General features: G+C 39.7%; 1 protein-coding gene across 1 annotated transcript in view; it reads left to right on the top strand.

Annotated features, from left to right (window-relative positions):
• Nucleotides 1-19,520, top strand: part of prmt3 (protein arginine methyltransferase 3) — a 71,779-nt gene that overhangs the window by 23,196 nt on the left and 29,063 nt on the right. The window contains exons 11-12 of the mRNA XM_042487014.2: nt 8,742-8,820; nt 19,330-19,517. Coding sequence (XP_042342948.1) covers nt 8,742-8,820; nt 19,330-19,517 — 267 coding nt within the window. The remainder of the gene's footprint in view (nt 1-8,741; nt 8,821-19,329; nt 19,518-19,520) is intronic.

Genomic DNA, 19,520 nt, shown 5'->3' with positions numbered 1-19,520 from the left:
GTTGGGCTTCAAAAAGAAACTTGACCCATGCAGCACTTCCACAAACAGGAACAACTCATCTTCCAGTTAGGTGAAACTCATCTTCCAGTTAGATGAAACAAGGCAGCCATTAGGTGCTGATTATTTTAGTGAATGAAAACACAAGAAATGGTTAAAGCACAGAGAAAAAAATGCAAATGTTACCTGGTAATGTATTTTTTAAATCCAGTGATTCATTGGTTATCCACATCACAGGCTTATATAACAAGTCAGAGAGATGTGTTTCCTGTTCCTGCACCACCACTCTGTTTTTATGCGACTTTATTTTTTTCTCCCTTTGCGCCCAGTGAGGCATAGGCATATGGTCATAAAGGCAGCCATTTACTGTGAGCAAGGTGGTATATAAAGACCCATAATGCAATTCAGCACAATATCTACTGTATGTATCCTTAATACAATGTTGCATTTCACTCAAAACATGTGAAGGAAAGGGGTAACTCCTCTCTGGTTTGAATAACTCTGCTGCAGCACATGCAGAACCTGAACCAGATGACCTGAAATATCCCTCAAACAGACATTCTCATAAACCCAAACCCATAATCCTGCACTGCTCAGTTGACATTGTTTTTGTGGAGAGAAATGGCCTCCATGTTCCCTCAAAATGATGAATTTAATAACAGCTTGTGAATGCTTGGACAAGTACACAGCCAAATACAAGTATATTAGGATTTTTATAGTGTATGTGTCAATTCACAGCTATAACTTTTTATTACTCAGAGGCAGACATTATTTTAGTTTTATGCTGCTGACTTAGACTATGACCTTAAAACCAAATGAGATTTCATCTTAAGGTGCCTTTTCCAAAATTCAAACAGTAAGTCAATGTGATGTGTGCCTGTGTTTAATATCAGATGATCTGGTCTTGACATCTACTGCTTCGTCCCTCATTACCGCCATGAACAGCCTATAACTAGATTTTTATTCGTGTTATGCTGTTTTTATTCATTAATTGGTTCATTAGTATTTAGTTAAAGACTTTAAGGAACCTAAAATAAACGGAGATCTTGAAGAGTAACTTTACTGGTTTTAACAGACTACATCACATCACCCCAGTTCTGGCTTCTCTCAGCTGGCTCCATGTTCATTTTACAATTGGTTTTAAAATTAAACTGATCGCTTTTAAAGCTTGGCAGGGTCTGACCAAAAGCTACATAGCAGAAATATTGACCCCAGATGAGCCAGTTCAGGCCTTAGATCTTCGGGCGGGGCCCATCTAGCAGCTCCAAAGTGGAGGCTTAAATCTAAAGGTGATCGTGCCTTTGTCATCAGGGCCCCTCGGCTTTTGAACGACCTGCCTGAGGAGATAAGGCTTAGTGACCTCTTTTAAATCACTTCTCAAAGCCCATCTTCATAGGCTTGTTTATATCTGATGTTGTCTTTTTACTCTTTTTATTGGTATTCATTTGTATTGACATATTGCGCCTTGCATTTTGCATTTTTTTCTGTCTTGTTTCGATTTAATTGTTGTCTCACTCAAGTGGCAATATCGTATCAATACACAGACGCCAAGTATTGATTTTTTTTGTTTCAGAAATGATTAATATTACAATTACAAATAAAAATTTTGGTAGCCTACTACAGTTTTTTCTTCAGTCCAATAGATACAATTTACTGCAATAACAATGAGTGAAGTGAAGATGGAACATACCAAGAACTTTGTCTTAATAGATAAAACATGTTTTACTTTGGAGACATAATTTGCAGTTAAAAGGAGTAATAAATCACAATATTTTGCAATGTTATTGCAATGCTCTGTATATTGCAACATGTTTAAAATCACAATAATATTGTATCATGACTTGAGTATTGTGATAATATCGTATCGTGGGGCCTCTGGTGATTCAACCCTACCTGTTTCTGCCTTTGCATTATCTGTTAAAGCACTTGGTAAACTCTTTTAAAGGTGCAACAAAACTAATGTTATTATTATTATTATTATTATTATTTCACTGCCCTCTGTGGTTGAAAGTTTCCCTTCTGTCCATTAAGTCAAAGACACAACTGCATGAGCTGCACAGCCAGTGTCTGTCTGACAAGATGAAATTTGGGAAATAAAGATCTCGTACCTTGAAACTGGATGAAAGATGAAGATAATGGATGCATCCACATCCTAGTAAATTTCTGACATTTTCTTTCAATTCTATTATGTCTTGAAATATTTATATACTTGATTGAAATGTTTTCCCACCATGGAAACCTTGTACCATCATCTAAAATCACATGATGATCGTAGTGATTTCAGACAAGCCCTTTCTAATAACCTTGTAGCAAATTACTCTGCTGTTACACGGCTGTATCTCTCCCCTCTACCTCTCATTTGCATGCCTTTAAATGGAAATTAGGCTGATATTGGAACCTGCGTAATGTACACTCTCCCAGCATTAACACACGGAAATCTATTACTCGGATGTGTGTGATATGTTTATGCTAATTTGGAGCCACCTGACTATAGACTTGTACAGAGGAGGCTTGTTGACGAAGAGGCGCTGCCTTCAGTACTCGGCGAAGCGTGGAAGTAATCCCAGGAACACACACATTCATGCATGCACACCATCTCCTTTATTTTGCCTCGGCTCTCCGGGGACTGGAAGTGATGATGATCTGCAGTAATTGAGGAAGACGTATGTTGAATGCAGTAGGAGAGAGGAGGTACTGGAGGGCGGAGGAAAGTGTAAACTGCTGATGCAGATTTTGTACCAAAACGCCTCTTGGTACCTATAATTGACAGGCACTCTGTCTCCTGTGGGTTGATGGACATGAAAATCTGTAGCTTGTAGCACACTAAGCCCTCTAAACACTCTGCCTCCAGCAACTTAAGACAGGAAAACATTCAGGAATAATTATAAAAGTTATCTGTGTAGAGTTTATAAAGAAAACTCAGACTTTATTGCGTTTGTGCTAAGTTTAACTCTGTGACAACTCTTTGAAAAAGCTTAAATTCTATACTCAAGTAACACAGCTGTAAAAGTGTATTTGCGATTTTTCTTTGTGTGTGTTTGTATTGGTGCATATGTAGATGTGTATGTGAGTGTGTGTGGTGGCCCACTCAGGGGAATGTGTTTTATATGCTAATTTTGTTAATGTGTATAAGCTGCTCCAGCCCATTCTCATTAGGTTTTCATTAGTCTCTTTTATGGAAATGCACAGTGACTATACTGCGGAGCATCGCCTGCACCAGCCGGCCTGCCTGACAGTAAAGCTGAGCTGCGTCCTCACGCTCACACCATGGCCCGTCTGTGTCATCAAGCCCATAGACAGGCAGATCGACTTGAGGAAATGGTATCAAAGAAGTTAGTAAATCAGTCTAGTGTTCAGATTTAATCTTGTTTTTGTGAATAAAGATAAAAAGGAGTGAGATTAATGAGAAAGTTGGGCAGCTGTAGTCTTCTTTTTTGTAGCAATTTTCACCTGGAAAAAACACTTCTAAACCAGGTGGATCAGTCAACTTTGATTTATTGGTATTAATCAACCAACATGTCGACAGCAGATGCATCGAGATGCTTTTGTGATACAGAGCAAATGAATGGCACAGACCTTAACATTAACTTTAAGATTTTTCAATATTTCGTGCTTTTTTACTGAAAAAGATGATGATCAGTATTAGTTCCAGCTGTATAGAGATACCCACTTTTAATCCTTTTTGTGCGGGGGGTCTGGCGACGGAGTTAGCAGTTTAACATAAGATGCTGTCATATTGTGTGAAATTATGTTTATTTTTACTAACCCCTGTGGCCACACGTTTTGACAAATAAATGCAGGTGCCAATTAAATAATCTAGTTCATTTTTAGAACAGTTCTTTGGTTATAATACCTCATCAAGCCCCAAAGTCCTTGGCTATCCGCTTGAGTAAAGAGAGTTAGCTACCAAATTGGGCATACAAATAAAAATGTTTACATTTTTGTCAACGGACATGCTACACATTGTTAGCTTGGCTAGATTCTCCATAATTCAATCGTTGCTCATTTTACTAAAACCATAAGCATCCAGGTGTAATTAATTTAAAATTACAGGCATTGTGGTGGTGACTCCCTACCTTTAAAGAGGTCATAGAAATTTAATTTAATTATTTATGTGTCTTTACATTTCTTTAGTCCGCAAGGGTCCACTGATCAAAAGAACTGAAATGGGGGCGCAAACTGTACAAAAAGTGTTTTTTTTGTTGTGTTTTTTTTTTTTTTTTCTTGATCTGGGTACAAAAGTTTGACTTGAGAATGTTTCGATGCTATTTAGTATTGGTTATTGATTGTTATACTTACTTTAAAGGCACTGAGTACCCATCCTCTGCCCTGTCATTACATTTGGAAACTTTTTACTATCTTACTGAAAGTCAGAGTACTCTTTTAGGACTCACTGCAACATTATATGAAATGGCTAGCTTTTGTGTCGCAACAGGCCCAGTTGTCTTGTTATACATCATTAACCCCTCTTGTAGGCTGGCAAACCTACACCAAACTAGTCTTTAGATGGAAGTTTGGCATTAAAACTTTGGCATGTCGAGGTGTATGTTGTCCATTACAATGTCTTTATCTCTTATGCAGGAAGCCAATCTAGATTCTATAACAGAGTCCAAAATATTGAATCACTTAAATCACAAACTTCACTGGTCAGACATGAAACTTGAAGTAATGACTCATCTTTGCTCTGTCCTGCAGCTTTTTGTTGAATTCGTAGTCTCAGTAGAAATTATCATAAAACTTGAACTTTTAATTAAAGTGCTGAGACACTGTCGGTGTGAGTGCAGTGAAACTGTGAGAGATATTACTTTTGAGCGCCGTGTTCTCGTCATTGTAATATCAGCACTGACTGGCCTGAGGGATGCCTGTGTGACTGCAACACCTTACTCGTACAGTAGGTGTGACTTAAACAACATGTAGACATCTAGCCATCTGTGCTCTGATTGTCTACACAGATACTGCCCAAAAGTGCTACATCATCCAGTTTTGATTCAACTTTTAACCCCTTTAACACAACACACACTCGTATTGCTCTGCACACAGAATGTGCTTTTAAAAATCAAGCTTTAAAAAATATCATACATTAATATTCTTTTCTACTTTCATTGAACGTACTTTTTTAACTGAACGGTATTGAGTATTGATTTTGTTTACACAGTGTATTTTAGACTTATTGTAGGAACTGAGCTGGAAATTCCACATTTACACAAAAACACACAATCTTGCCAAAATGTATGCCACATGCATGAAGACAGCCAAAATTATCAAAAAATGAACAATGAAAAGTGCCTGAAATGCACCAAACAGCCCCTAAGTGTTAAGGATGACACCGGATTACCTGCATTGTTCAGGAGAGACAACATGTTCACTGATCGATTCTTGCTGCTGATTATTTATGTAGAGCGTGAAGTATTCTGGCAAGATTTAATCAAACTTCAGTACTTCAGTACTTTTGCTTCAGTTCCAGGCCTCCTTACATCCTAGCGGCTCAGCAGTGGGTCTACATTTCTGTGTTTTTGGGTAATTAACATTGCAGATATATAAATTAGGGGGATGTGGTACATGCTACTGGGAGGACATTGAAGGCAGCAGGGAAGGCAGTGATCCTGGAGCAGTGTTGATGATAAAAGTAAGGTGTGACTCTGCTTTCGGGCATCTCTCTCATATCCTCTTCCCTTCAAGAGAAGCAGTGTCCCGTGAAATTGGGATCTAAATTACGAGGCTGGTGTTCTCTGTGTGAGGGTTTTAAAAACGACCCACTCGGCTGCTAAGGACATAGACTGGACCACAACAGTCAGCAGCACCGAAATTCGCGGGCCTGACTTTGGTGCGAGACCAGTCCACCGTCGATAAACAGAGAGAATGTTTCCCTTTATCGCCTCTCGGAGGATGAGTCCGTTATATCAGCTTCATCGCTGTCATCATTATCAGCTCAGGCCCATGACAGAGATGGTGACGATTTTGGAGTTGGCGATAAATCAGGACTGTTTCTCCTGTTTGTCTGCCACGTGCTCTCCTCTCCTTTCTCCAATAAAAGGTTGTCTTTATTTGAATAATAAGGCTCTTATCTCAGTGAATTACTATTCTGCTGGCCACTGCATCCTCTCTACATCACTCTGTCTCGCTCTTCCTCTCTCCTTCTCCTCTACTTTCTCTTCATCATACAAACACCCCCCTCACACACACACACACACACACACACACACACACACACACGTCTCTTCATTTAGTCTTTATCTTTTGTCCTGGCTCTCACCTCTCCTTGTCTCTCTTTTCTCCACACTGAAGAGAAAGTAGAGATACTTGGGCCATTTTGTTTTCTTATTTTTCACATTTATTGTTCACACTACAAACTTAATCAGTTGCGTCACTGTAGAGCGGCTTACATTTTTGCTTGGATGGGTCTGGTGCTCCAAAATAGCAAACCTGTGCTTAATCTGCTTATCGGAGGTGTGCTGGTTAAAGGATTGGAGAAATGACGAGAAGGGGCCAGCGGGCCGATTGGCAGCTTGAGAGCTGTGTGTTGGGTTGCCATCTTTTTTTTTGCCAGTTTTATTTTGAGGTCCTTTAAGCCTTTTGTGTTCATATTCTTGACTAGTTAATATGTTCCTTAATTTTGCTTATACTTCAGTTCCCTTCATTCTTTGCCCAGGTCTTTTCTGCTGCAGTGAGGACATGGCTTCTGTACATGGGGCACCCACTCTACCAACTGAGCTAATGGGCGCCCCTGCCCAGGTTTATTTAGTTATTAGTTACCTACCTTACTCCCTAGACTTAATGTGATAATGTGACAGTGGTAGAAGGACATTTCCTAACAACTAAACTTCCCAGAAATGATAAAAAAAAAAACACAATACCACTAGTTAAGTGTTTTGTTATCATATTAAGTTGTTTGCTCTGTCATTAAATATTTTAGTTAAAAAGTAGTCATAAATTATTTTTTTCACTACTTAGAGTCATGCCCTAAAAAAAGCAAAACATTCTTATTTATTTTCGCATCATTCACAAACCATATAAATGCTCTTTAAACTCTATCATATAGTCTTAAGCAAAGACATTTCTGTCTTTGATTTACTTTAATTTGGGCTTTACTTCTATAGCTAAGACCATCAGTTTCACAGGTTGCATTAATATTGTACTAAAAAAAATGCTGTGATCTTGAAACAAGGTGAGAAGAAATATTTAACTCACTGGCAAAACTGGGCTGTCAAGGCAGTAGAAATACCAAAATACTTCGGAAATTGGTCCTACACACACGCATACACACACACACACACACACACACACACACACACACACACACACACACACACACACACACACACACACATATATATATACACACGTATATATTGAACTTAATGATACCATAACTCTGGAAAAAGGTTGCAGACAGGCCAGAGGTGGAAAAGAAATAAAAGACATAAAAATATAAAAGAAAAACAGAAAAAGCACATAAAAAACACAAAACACATTTTTTAAGAAATAACAACCAATAAACCAGGTGGAATTAATTAAAAGCAAGAGCATAGAAATGGGTCTTGAGCCGCTTCTTAAAACTATCTACAGAGGTTGCTTTGCTTATATGTGTGGGCAGTCTGTTCCAGACCATCGGTGCATTAAAAAAACAGCTCTTTTGAACATTATTGTTTCACTACAAAAAAGTGGTTTAGGTAATCTGATGACACTATTTTTAAAGATGTTGCCATGTTCTGAGAGGTTTGGTGGATACCTTATCGTTACCAGTAAAACCTGATAGTCTGAGCTCTTCCTCCCTTGAACACCTTCTCTCTCCTCTATACTGAACCTGTACAGCTGCAAAATACAGATTAATGAACATTGTCAGGTCATGGGTGAACTGATGATTAAGCACTAATGTGATTTATTCCAGAATGAATGTCAGTATCAAAAAGCCCATCAGAGCTGCACCAGAAATCCATATCAAGGCATGTAAGGCTTCATAAATTTATAGTCAACATGAGGACAAATTCATCATAGTGATGGAAAATGATGGGGACGAAATATCCAGACTGAAAACTGAGGGAGTTGTACTTAAGTCATTATTTCCTAATGCTTTTGTTTTAATGCTAAAACACAGAAAGCACTGACGGATGTTTTTGTTCCCGAAGGAGCAGTCAGTCAGTGTTGTCACAGCTTAGAAAGGACAGACATGGGTCATCAGTTACAGTGCAAAATGCACATGTAGTGATTTTGCTCCACCTCCTTGTCCCAGATGGAGATATGCCCTCCCATATCTTTGAACCCATCCAAATATTGTGCACATAAAAACTAAAGTGAAGGGGCCGGCGTTGCAGCGCGGGCTGATCTGATTGGTTTATCTGCTGGTCGGAGGGGTAGGAGGTTGAAAAAGCCATTCGTCAGCAGTACCTGCCACTCAGGTCGAAGCCAACAAGATGTGGACAAAACTCAATTTCAGCTTTAATGGAATAATACCACGGTTAATGTGCCGTCTGCTGGAGCGGAACAGGAAGTCAACCCAGGGTCAAACCTCTGGATGTCGGGTGGCGGACCACGTGGGCACATCACTCAGTTTACCCTCACGGTTAATTCAGATTTCCACCATAGGGATGTTGAATTTAGAAATAATTGAGTAGTCCAGCTGTTCTGTCGTCTGCATGCAACCTGCTTTGAACTGCCAAAAAAAACAGCAAATGATCTAATAGCAGCTTTGTCCTTTTCTCAGTGAACGTGTTCCTGAAGATAATGTGTATTTCTTTTCTTTCCAGGGTTACTTCTTGCTGTTTGAGTCCATGTTGGACTCCGTCCTGTATGCCAGAGACCTCTACCTGGCTGACGGTGGCTCACGTAAGTTCTATCTTCTCCTCATCACAAAATAAAGCATCATGGATAAGTACATCAAAGTTGGTGATTGTCTCTGAGGTGCAGTACTCTCAGGCATCCTTTAATTCCTCCATAATGTATTTGTGAATGAGTGCTTCATTTTAAGAGTAATGAAACACTGCCTTCCAAACCGTCCCTGTGTACTACATGTATTTGAAAAGTAGCTGAGTGGGTATGGGGAAGTGGGAGGAGTGTCAAGAGTGTTAAGTGTCTGCTCTGTTAACACTACAGTGACACAGTAAGCCCACTTGCCACTGTTTAGGGGCATAAACATCTTTTTGTACAGTTGGTCAGACTACATTTAATTTTTATTTTATATATATATATATATATTTATTTATTTTCATTTTTTATTAGTGAGTGCAAAACAACAGAATAACAAAACAGAGTATTTGATAGGGAACACATACATGGTGGTAGATGGAGACAGAAATATACACAAGACTGGACAAGACAGAACAAAACAGGACAAACAAACAAGCAAACAAACAATAACGAACATACAAAGAAAGGATCTGGCATGGTGGTATCCTTTCTGTTATTAATATGCAAACCAGTTTTTTCACTATGCAATGGGTGGGTCGTGAGGTCACTTGTGTATATGTGTTTAGGTGCATGTGTGTCTGCAGCTAAGAAAGAAGAGAGAAGATGGACAGAGCAAATAATAATCATTGGGAAATCTAGGATTTGGGATATATATGTGTGTGTATATGTATATATATATAATATTGCATATACATAATAGTGAATATAATAATAACATTTTTAAAAAGGAGAAAAAATAAAATAAAAAAAATTGGTAAACTAAAAAGGTAAACTAAAAATAAATTACTTAAGAGGGAAAATAAAAAAAACAGAGGAGTTGGCATCCCTTGTCACTCTCTAGGTCAGACAGCTCTGAAGCCTGCTTGTGCTGAATCAAAGGCTCAGTGCAGCAAGTAAACATAATACCATGTAATGGCACTGTAAACAATACAGACTAACAAACACATCTTTCACCTGGAAAAAGTGCTGCACTGTCTCTTCCAACACTCAAACACTGCGAAAAGACTAAAGTAAGGTTTACCACAGCATCTCCTCTACCTGCTGCTGTTTAATTATCAGCTGATAGAGATTTAACGCCAGGCTGCCGCTTCATGTATCACCTGCACTCCATTTAAGTGACTTTCCCTGCACTTACCACTGCATAACAAGCAGCAGGCTTCCTAACTGAATGGAGAACATCTCCTGAAGATCTGTTGTGATCACATTTTTGGCAGGTCAGCTTTTTAGCAGCGATTACATTTCCAAATAAGGAAAGACATCTAACTTTTCTTTAAAACTTTTATACCAACAATCAAATTCTCAACATGAACACTTTAAAAGCTTAAAAGAATCTACTGCTGCTGAAGAGTTGCACTGGTGCAGTTTGATACTCAGGTCAGATTTACTCTAAATTTCATTTATCAGCTGGGTGTCAAATTGTACACATGTCAATACAAGCAGCAAACACTGCAGTACTTCCCTCAGTATATACAGTACAATCAAAGTTTATATGATCTACGAAACATGAGAAAAGCCTGAAACCTAAGGAAGAGATTGGAAGATTTTACTCTCAAACACAAACTTTTTTTAAATGAATTTTTTTTTAATGTTTGTGGGTTTTTGTTTTGTTTTTTTTAGACCAGACCAAATTGAAGTTGAGATTTAGTCTTGAACCTCACGGGTCTATCAATGGCTGTAGATCAAAATGCCATTGGACGCAACTGTATAAACCTACAACCAATAAGAGCAACAAAACATGACATAGGTGTGAGTGATGGATGAATGTAAACAGACTACAGCATGCAGAGATGAGCTCTGATGGTGCTGCAGCAATATCAGTGTTGCTGTTTTTGAACGTAGTACTTTACCATAAAGTTCCACATCAGCTGTGGCCATCTTGGTTGTTTTCAAAAATGCTTCCTCAGTGCTCGTCTTTGCTAAACTAGGTTTATGCTTACTAGAGCATCGCAGCGTGAGGGTGTGAGAGCCAAAAACTATGTAATCAAGTATCTTAAGTTTCAGCATTAAAGCTCTGCAAGTCTTCAGTCATTGTCTCAAACACGCCCCATATTATACGAACAGCCGTAATTGGGCCCTCCTGGGCCAGTCAGAGCCAGAGCAAATCAAATATGAGGCCACGGATTTGTTTGATTCCAAGGTTATGGAGAGGCGGTTTCAGCCTTCTAATCAGAGCGATACTCAGTGGTGATGTAACAAACAGCTCAGGGGGAGCAGTTCAATCAGCTGGGAGGCTCAGCGGCTCGCCTCAACCTGACACACAGCTGTTTTTAAGACATCATGTCCCAGTATGGCTGGCCTGAAGGATGGGCAGAGGGGGGAAACCTGCACACTGCAGTCGAGTTTTGGCTTTGTCTTTGCAGTTTTTGCATGGTGGTTTTGATTTGAACTCATTTGCTGCTCAGAATTTAGTTTTGAAACCTATTTGACAATGAAAATGTCATTTTAAGCTGTACAGTAATTCACATTTTACAATTCCAACAAAAAGCATTTAAAAAAAATGACAAAACAGAAGCAAAATATATAAAATTAATATAATATAAACTTGATTTTAAAGTTTGAGAGTCAAATTGAACAGATAACAGTTTTCACACATATGCAAAGATCGTTTGCTTTAGTAGGGACGTGCCTCTGGACGTGCCTCTCTGTGTGTGTGTGTGTGTGTGTGTGTGTGTGTGTGTGTGTGTGTGTGTGTGTGTGTGAGGGAGAGAGAGAGTGTGTGTGTGTGAGGGAGAGAGAGAGTGTGTGCATGTGTGTGTGTGTGTGTGTGTGTCTGTGTCAGTGTCCTGGGTCATCCCAACCCCACCACTGACCAGATTTAATGGCTTGTGCCAAATGTGACCCAACTATGGAGCGGTTCCACCACACTGCCTTTAGTGGCTCCTTGGGACATGAGGGAGAGGTCACACACGCAGATTGACAGCCAGAATGACCCCACCTATAAGGACAGATGTGTTAGCACGGGAGATTGGACAGGCGAAGGTGTGATCAGACTGAGGCAGAAAGTGACAGGTCAGAGGACACCGTATGGTTCGTCACAAGCCTTTAACCCTGATGCTCCCAGAACGAGCTGTTCTCTCTGGACCTGCTGCCACTCAAAACCAGGATAGATGTCTGGCAGCCCCATCAACGTCAGCCGGTGGAGCTGCTATGATATGGGAACATAAAATCAAAATTGGGACAGTTTTTTTATGCTCTAAACACTAAATTTAAAAGGCCTGGACAAATGAAAAGTCCCACCATGATGGCGTCTTCTTTTTATATTATGTTAAAATATGTTTAAAGAGAAAATTGAAATTTAGTTGGCCAATTTTTATATGCATTATTTACCATGTTAAGCAGGTTTCTGCTCTGTGGTCCCTACCCGTGTTTAATTATTATTTTTGAAAAAGTTGAGTGACATTAATGAGCCTTGATGATAATAATAATAATATCTTTTTCAACATGAGGATGTTCAGCCTATGACTGTCTGTCCCAGAATCTCTGGAACAAAAACCCTCCACATTCATGTCAATAATGATAGAAATGTTTTTAATACAATAGTGTGCACTTTTTTCTTAAGTCAGCTTACTTCTGATTGGTTTGTGCTGACAGACCCGCTCTCACTTCCAATTTGTCAAATACTGACGTTTGGTCAGTGACCCTCTCCATCAGACACAGATGAACAGAGGCACCCTTTAGCGTCATTATGAGACACACTGGGTGTTGGCGTTTTTTGAACACAGCATAAAAAATGAGAATGCAAAGGGCAGATGTGAGGAGAAGTGGATGGGTCAGACTCTGGACTTCCACCTTGGAGCAGCTGTTTGACTGAATGTCAGTCAACTTATTTCAGTAACAGAGCAGTGTGCTAGTATGTGTAGCATACGCTAGAGACATATGCCACAAGACATTATATTACATCAGGAAGAAACAGCCAAACCATGTTTTTTCCAAACCTAACCGTGTGCTTTTGCTGCCTAGGTCTAAGGATGTAACCCTAAAAACAAACCTCTTTACCTACATTTTAGGTTTATTTTGAGTGCATGCAATTAACAAGTAGAAACTGTACTTTTTTGTAAAAAATGTTTATTTTGGAAAAAGACAGCATGTAATGAGCATAAATTGACATACCGTCTCAGAACGTCTAAAGCCGATGCAGGAGTCTTTAAGGTGTCATAATTTGATGTGGGGGGCCACTGACCAGCTGTTGCCATTTGATGAGTTAGGAGCTGTCTTGACTGGACTGTGAACTGATTAGTTGGATTTCTGTTTTCATGTCATTGGTTGTTGCTGCTGTTCTCAGTATAATTATATAAAACAGATAGAATTCTTCTAATAATCCTATTTATAATCATAACTCAGTCAGAGACTCATTATTTCACTAATTTGATTTGTTCAGTTTACTCCCCATACCTAACTCACACACATGGTGCCAGGGACTTAAAAGAGGTTAGTTACCTGTGGTAATACTTTGAGCGGAGGCTCCTCCATGTTGTTGTTTTTCTTCAGAAGTTAACATGCCCACGGCAGTATTTATGTGCAAATCTGCGAAGCAAATACTCCTGCTTTTCAGTCCAGCCACACTGCACCTTAATGCAATAACCAAAACAAAGGTACAAACCTTAACTCTAATTTATTGCTTGTTGATCCTGATAATCTTATTGTGTCACATTAGATTTAAGTTTATTTTTTGATTTTGAGTGTGTGTGTGCATATGGCCGGCTCTGCCGCACTGCTACTTATGTGTGTTTAAGCTACATTAGAAGAGAGTTACAGCGGCTCCCTCATTCTCCCCACTACATTAACCTCCCCTTCATCCTTAAATGTGTCCCCGCATGCCTGGCACAGCACAGCGTCCAGGGAAAAGGGATCTGTTTTGTCCCATGCCCCCTCCCACTGCCGTCTTTCCCTCTTTCACAGCCGACCAATGTGGGAGATGGAGAGAGCAAGAGAGGGGTGGGGGGGCATGACAAACGGGCTGTGAGCAGCGAGTCGAGAAGGACGCAGATGTCAAAGCCATGAATCTGGGGACACCCGTGTGCCCCCCCCCCCTCCTCGTCTTTTCCCTCTCCATCCACACCACAGCCCCCCCCACTCGTCTCTCTGTGTCAGTTTTTCCGTGTGTCTCTTAAACGGGCTTGTCCCGATTCTGCCCACTCAGCAGCTCCTCTTCTCACCTGGCCCTCATAATTACTCACTCGGTTCAATAATCAGAGTAAAATGAAATGACAAATCTGCTGTTTACGTGCATTTTTGTGTGTAAATATGTGTGTGCGCAGTCATTAGGTATGGTGACACTCACAGGGTCACAAGCAGGCTTCAGCCAATAATGAGAGGCCATGAGTTGCCCATCACTGAGCTGTCGCCATCCATTCACACATTTTATGACCCCATGTGTCGAAGGTTATGTGAGCACTAACACACATGCCAGGTAAAATAAATAAAATGTGCTCAGTGGAAGGCTTATATTTTTCAAAACTATAAAAAATGTCTGTAAAAAAAGTTTTTAGTTTGTTGGTTTGGGCCAAGTTAGTGTTACAGCCGCTGAAATGGATTCAGTTATCTTGATAATTCTATAATTCTTCTATCCCCCTCTTCTTCTTCTTCTTCTTGTAAAAACACTTCACAAGTGCTACATAAATGAGGTTTTTTGGTTTTATGGCAGAAATTTCTCAAACCAATCATGCATTATGCTTTATTGCTGCTGCTAACCTGTTAATGTTGTTGTGTTCCTTGATGCTAACAGTTTGTTATGGCAGTCCACTTAACTGTTTAATATTTTTTAATCTGCTATTGCTGCTGTTAAGTACTTCTGCAGCTTTATGCTCATATCATCTGCCTGGTTTCTTTACCTTAATTTTTGCTCCCTTTCTTACCCTGTAAATTATTACAGTATTAAAGTATTTGTATTGCCTGTTGAAATCAGTATCTGCTGCTAACAGCCTATTAACTCCAATTAGCAGCTATCACAGCAAAACGTTTGTTGTTACTGTTGACTATGGATGTTGGTAACTACTATTGCTGTTGCTAATGGCTGCTACTCAGATTGATGATTTAATGTTAGGCTATATACCCGTATTTTAACCCTCTTATATGTTGTCTTGAGTATGGATGAGGGATGCCTTAATGATTTTCAAGCAGTTTTGTATTATAACATGGTGGGCAGTATGTGTCAGTGAACTGTGGTAAACGTCCCTCCATCTTACCAGCAGCCACATCTCCCTGCTCATATTCTCACTACCTCTAGGGCTGTTGCTCGAATTATAGATTGTACCTCCCTGTTTTCATATGCCCGCCACCATGGACACAAAGAGTATAGAGGCAGATCAAGACAAACGTTCCTGTCGTTCTCTCTCTCTCAAACTCAGGCCAATTGATTTAACTGTAAAACTAGGCAGTGCTGATCAAAATGGAAAATGGCTGTAACATGACAATCTGTTAACAAATGGTGGCGCCATACGGTTTCCTCTATTGTAAAACCTGAGAGTGTTAATGGTCAAGCTAGATTCAACCTGTTTGCACTAGCGAGGATGCCTCGCTCTAAATTTTCTCCCTAGAAGTTATCATAAAGCGACAGTTAGGTATGTTTGACATATCAGTAAACTATGCAGATTATTCTTTTCAACTGTTCTGTTATGAGTGTCTCTAATTGGAATATATTATTACAATACTAGGCCTACTTTTGGCAGTGAGTTTTATGGTAAAATATTAAGCTAGACATATCCTCATGAGGGTGTTCTGAACTCTGGTTTAGGCCCTAGGCCCTTGTGTTGGCTAATGTTACTTCACAGTAGGGATACCAGTGGCTTCAAGCATTTCAGCTCTGACTTAATCACCAAGCATATTAACCATACAAAGGAATCTATTCAAATGTGAAAAAACAATGAAAAGGACATTAAGACTCACGTTTAATGCTCATTTAAGACAGGGATAATGTTTATTCAATGGACAGTGTTATATAATACGAGGAGCTATAGTAATCATTGGCCATGCTCAGTCTTCAAAGCTTTGAAAAATGAAAGTAGAAACGCAGTTCTTCAGGGACTGATGGACATCTTCTGTCTTCAAAGAAAAATAGTTTTTCTGAGGCTGCAGGTTCAGTCGGCTAAAAAACAATCAGAGGCTTGTTTGACCAAAATACAGCCAGGTGATTTTCAGCAGCAGTCATTTCTCTAAGGTGATAGAGACACTGTCAACTGTGAAACCGTGTGTTTAACTGTTCTGGCCACTGGCAAAAGCTTCAAACCCCTCAAAATGAATCTGTATCATGTGTTTCACAAACAACTCAGAAACTCTTCCATCCCAAGTAATGACTGTGTTTGGGGGAATAACATCATTTTTTATTTACCACAAAGCAAAGTTATCAGTGTTGCTGGTAAATAAGAAAAAGAGCTCAAGTGCAGGCAGAGTAACATTATTATTGATGGTGTGCTACTTTCATTAGCACGCCTACCTGAAGTAATGAAGGGGATAATGGACAAAAGGGTGTCTGTGGTTGCCCTTGTCTTTGTGTTTGCTCGAAAAAGAAAATGAGGCGGCCATTTTTTATCTCCCCTGTGGTAATGTAATTTGTGCAGCAGAGAAAGTTGACTCATTCAACTTGGAGTGCCAGTGAAGTGGCTCAAAATGTCAGCCATTTATGGCTCACAGTATGAAGGAGATGCACACCTGCCAGCCATGGCCATCCCAATGGAAATATTCCAAGTAGAGCTGTTCGGTATGATGAAAAATGTTGTCTGCCAATAAGAAAACATCTATCGTTTCATATTGTGCTATATTTTTTATCTCATTTGCGTCATCTAACAATGCATTGCATCCATCCATGTGGCTGAAAGGGGCGTCTACACAACACACCAATACAAACATTAATTTGTTTTTCCCTCTCTCTCCAGTTACCCTCTGCCTTTCACAGACACACACACAAAAAGCAGGGCTTTTGCAGAACTCCAAACCGTGATTATTTAGTCACATTTTGTGACCATGGTGCACTACTGCAATTTGCAAATACTATTAATATATGAACGGGATGAATCCATTTACAGCGGAAAAACTTGACTGAACCGAGTCCTAGCCATTGGGACATACTGGAATGCCAACTCCATCCAAAGTCTTCAAGGAATATTTCACCCCCCTAATGACAATTTTATATCAATTATGTACCTCATGTTATGTTCAATTTATGTTTTTTTTTTCTTGAAAGCCTCTGGTAATTGAAGAATCCGTTAACAGAGAAAGTTTTTGATTGATTGGACCCATAACAGAACATCAGTTTACAGACTCACACACAACACATGCAGTATAATCAAAGTCTCATTTATCCAAATATATGCTCAGAACTTCCCAAACATACAGTGCTTCCTGACAGGAAACTGAACTGAAAGTAAAACTTGTCCATGCTTTCTTTAAAGCCAGACTCCATTGACAAAAACAGCAATTCTCACTTGCAGAATAAGAGAGCTGCTGGTCTACCACTGCCTTGATCGGTAGTTAGTTTGTGTTATTTTGTGACTTTGGTGTATCTGAACTAACCCTTTAAAACAGAGAAGTCACATGATAATACAACCACACCAACTGACCAAGGCAGTGGTAGACCAGTAGCTCCCAAGTTTCAACTTTCACTTTAGTTCCCCTTTGGACAGGACTTTTGGAAGAACTGAGCTCACGACAGAATAAATGAGTCTTGGATTATACTGTAAGAGTTGTGTGAGAGTTTGGAAAAGGATTGTTTATTGTAGTTTTGCTCTTGTTAAGCACAGCTGCCTATGACCTCAATTCATCAAGATTTTTTTTTCCATTTCAAGATTCTTTAACTGGTGGCATGTGAGAAAAAAAGGTTTTCTTCACAAATTCAACATATCATGGTGTTAATATAGAAATGGTCATTTCCTTTGACACCGAGCCTCAGTGCTTGACCTCACTGATGGTGTTGGTTGGAGAGCAGAGTTCTCCAGCCAGGTTCAGAGGTCATGTGGAGAGTCTTTTCTGAAGAGGCTGTTATGACAATCATCTCATTAGTGTTCACAGGACAATGGGGTCTTGTACAGTCATATATGGCAATGTCCAGGTGTCCAAATTTTACCCATCAAGTGTTAGTGAGTGTACAAAATGTAAAGTATGAAGTATTGAACCAGGACAAAATGGTCATCAGTCCATGTTTTGCGCACATGTGATGGATACAGCCATTACAGCAGCCTCATGAAATTGATGCAAAGCTCCACACCCACAAGATGTTAAGGCGTTCTCTGATTAAATTTGTTGAATGCTTTTCAAGCCATTAAATTTGTTGATATTAAGCATGCCTCAACACTGCGAGGAGACGTGTATGGGACCCAAATGTTTCCTTTAGTTATGATTAATGATCCTTAGTTTAGAGGAAAACAAGTGCCTGAAGGGATTCACTCATCGCTGACCACTGAAACTACATTTTGAGATGCATTGACCTCCAAAGATATGATGCATTTGTTTGGTGCTCTTGGGTTGTTTTATTGGGGGTTTTTTTGGTTGTTTTTTTTAATGTTTAATACTTTGGTTGACGCAACATGTAGGTTCAGTTCAAGTGCATTGTCGATAGACCTTAGTAATACAGCAACTGATACAACAGATGATTCAAAAACTTACTAAATATTACACTTTTTAACATCTGATAGGCCTGATAGATGAAGACAGAACATAGCAAGATGCAGAAATAGAGAAGTCAGCTTTGTAGGGCGATGGGGGCTCAGAAGGTAGAGCGCAGCATTGATGCTTCGATCCCTGGCTCCTTCTGTTCACATGTCACAATGTAAAAGGGGCAAATATCCCCCAACACAGGCAGGGACTGTAAGAAATGTCTACAATTAAGGTGCATCTTTACTGACAAAATGTTCCAGCCAGGAATCCATCTCCTACCAGCTCAGAATTAAGATTCTCTGTTGGTTGTGGATTTTGGGATTTTTTTTTGCGGTGGTACTCTTTAACGGCTGGTTGCCTTTCCTTCCTTTGGCTGTGGGCCAAATAACATTGCTTACAGCGCTGCCAGGGGTGAACAGCACCACAGGAACTACTGTAACATGTCACAGGTAGTCTCCCCCCACCAGTTTAACTCTCTCTTTTTTTCTGTGTGCTTCTACTTTCTTATTTTCTGTAGTTTCTGGTTGACCAAGTTATTTATTGGTGAACTCAAGCATTTTAATCACCCTACCAGCACACCAAAGCAAACTGAATAACAGTTTACTTTAATAATTATATGTCAGTGTGCACCGACAAGCAGTCCAGGAGAACTGCAGTGCGGAGAGGGTTGTTACAGTTATATGGGAATACATGGTCATTTTTTTGTGGTAGATAAATTTTAAAACTAGTGGGCGACTTCTTACTTGTAAAACAATGACAATGAAAAATAATATTTTTTTGTACTTATTATTTATGTATGTTCAGTCCTTGACTCCCTTTAATCCTGTTTTTTCTCCACAGTCTATCCAGACCTCTGTAACATCAGCCTGGCAGCAGTTGGAGACACGCAAAAGCACCGGGACCACATTGCATTCTGGGACGACGTATACGGCTTCAACATGGCGTGCATGAAGAAGGTTGTGGTACCTGAGGCAGCGGTGGAGGTGGTGAATGCCGACACACTCATCTCTGAACCTACAGTCATACAGGTA

Source organism: Plectropomus leopardus, chromosome 1, assembly GCF_026936395.1.
Source record: "Plectropomus leopardus strain MGB_pleo_1.0 chromosome 1, ASM2693639v1, whole genome shotgun sequence".
In the NCBI taxonomy this organism is placed as follows: Eukaryota; Metazoa; Chordata; class Actinopteri; order Perciformes; family Serranidae; genus Plectropomus; species Plectropomus leopardus.
The sequence above is the reverse complement of the archived record's forward strand: the minus strand, read 5'-3'. Positions and strand labels throughout refer to the sequence as shown.